The 1,984-nt window shown below is 46.0% G+C and overlaps 1 protein-coding gene across 1 annotated transcript; it reads left to right on the forward strand.

Moving 5' to 3' along the window:
• Positions 1-811: 811 nt before the first annotated feature.
• Positions 812-1,390, forward strand: LOC122490554 (elongin-C-like). Its single transcript, XM_043593199.1, has 2 exons — positions 812-985; positions 1,233-1,390. Exons 1-2 carry the CDS (start codon positions 812-814, stop codon positions 1,380-1,382), a joined length of 324 nt encoding a protein of 107 aa, XP_043449134.1. The 3' UTR covers positions 1,383-1,390.
• Positions 1,391-1,984: the final 594 nt, after the last annotated feature.

Here is a 1,984-nt window from a genome sequence, read left to right on the forward strand (position 1 = left end):
GATAGACTCTGGTTTGGCATGCTACCTGTCATCCTGGTGCATTTTATGAACCAGTGTTTCTTAGAGTTTAGTTTGTAATCATCCAATATGGAGAGAAAGGGACTAAAACAAAGATATCAGTAGAGTGAACTTGTAACCTTGCTGCTCGGCGGATCCTTCCGTGGGGGATGGAGGAGAGCTCTCAGTGGCAAAGTCCATCCAGAAGAGATCTTTCCAGCTGCCTGTCGTCTTGTCCTTATAAACGTGCCACAAAGGAGAGGCTGATAGGATCCTGCTTTCTCTGTGCTCCTGATTCCCAGAAAGGAGGGAAGTATGGCACGGACACATTTCGAGATCTGAAAAGACACAGTCTCTACCTCTGGGATGTTGGTCCCAGTGTCTAAGGAAAGGCTCCTTTCTTGCCCCGCAGGTGAGGACATCAGCAGGACCTATCCTTGACATTGCGAAGAGGGAAGGTGACAGAGCAACACTCCAAGAAAAATGGCTAGAAATTCTACTATCAGCCTCTGACCTCTGACCTATGGCTTCAGTGCAGGACAACCGAATCCAGGAACAGATAAGGCACACCATAGTACCTCTTAAATTTTTCACTGAACGTGTGCCCCAGACATGGAGGAGAGGAAGTACATACCCTCACACCCAGGGTGCAGCCTGAGACAATTCGCTACACACTAAAAATTTCTTTGAGGTTGTGTGTCTGCATAAGACTTCATATCTCTTTTGACGGAAGCTGGCCATAGGCTGCGTCCCCACCTTTCCAGGAAACTACGAAAGTTCCTGCAGAAGTAAAGCAGGATTTCATAAGAACGTGATGGATGGAGAAGAGAAAACCTATGGTGGCTGTGAAGATCCTGCCATGGATATCATATCAATATCTTCAGATGGTCATGAATTTGTGGTCAAAAGAGAACATGCACTAACATCCGGAACAATAAAAACCATGTCGAGTGGCCCTGGTCACTTTGCTGAGAACGAAACTAATGAAGTCCATTTTTTTTTTTCATTATTTTTTTAATGCTTGTTTATTTTTGAGAGAGAGACAGAGCGCGAGTGGTGGAGGGGGCAGAGAGAGAGGGAAACACAGAATCCAAAGCAGGCTCCAGGCTCCGAGCTGTCGGCACAGAACCCGACGCGGGGCTTCCACCCACGAACGGTGAGACCATGACCTGAGCCAAAGTCAGACGCTTAACCAACTGAGCCACCTAGGCTCCCCCTAATGAAGTCAATTTTAGAGAGATCCTTCACATGTGCTATCAAAAGTATGCATGTACTTTACCTACAAGGTTCGCTACACTAACAGCTTCACGGAGATTCCTGAATTCCCAATTGCACCTGAAATTGCACTGGAACTGCTGATGGCTGAGAACTTTCTAGATTGTTAAATAAAATAAATTATTTAAAAAAAGACTTCATATCTATTTTATCATTGTAAAAAATAATGTGCTTAATTACTCACCATCATGCAACCGGAACCTTCAGGAAAACGGCCATGTTCAACTCACGGCTTTAGGCTTAACGGTCATGTCGTGCTGTGGCTGAGGGTCTGGGCTTGGGAAGCACTCCATCTGGATTCAAATCCTACCTCTAGGGCAAGTTCCTAATTCTTTTGTGGCTCAGTTTCCTTATCTACATAATGAGGATTTACAGCAGTGCCTACTTCGGAGCAGCGCGTTGAGAAGGTTAAAAAAGTTAACATGCATCAAATACTTGGTACTCGCGTCCAATAAATGTTAGTTTTGGGGCGCCCAGGTGGCTCAGTCGGTTAAATGTCCAACTCCAGCTCAGGTCATGATCCTGTGGTTTGTGAGCTCGAGCCCCGCGTCGGGCTCTGCACCGACAGCTCGGAGCCTGGAGCCTCCTTGGGATTCTGTGTCTCCCTCTCTCTCTGCCCCTCCCCAACTCGTGCTCTGTCTCTCTCTCCCCCTCTCAGAAAACAATAAACATTACAAAAAAAAAAAAAGGTAGCTTTTATCATTATGAGTTA

The sequence above is a fragment of the Prionailurus bengalensis genome, chromosome B2 (genome assembly GCF_016509475.1).
Source record: "Prionailurus bengalensis isolate Pbe53 chromosome B2, Fcat_Pben_1.1_paternal_pri, whole genome shotgun sequence".
NCBI classification, from domain to species: domain Eukaryota; kingdom Metazoa; phylum Chordata; class Mammalia; order Carnivora; family Felidae; genus Prionailurus; species Prionailurus bengalensis.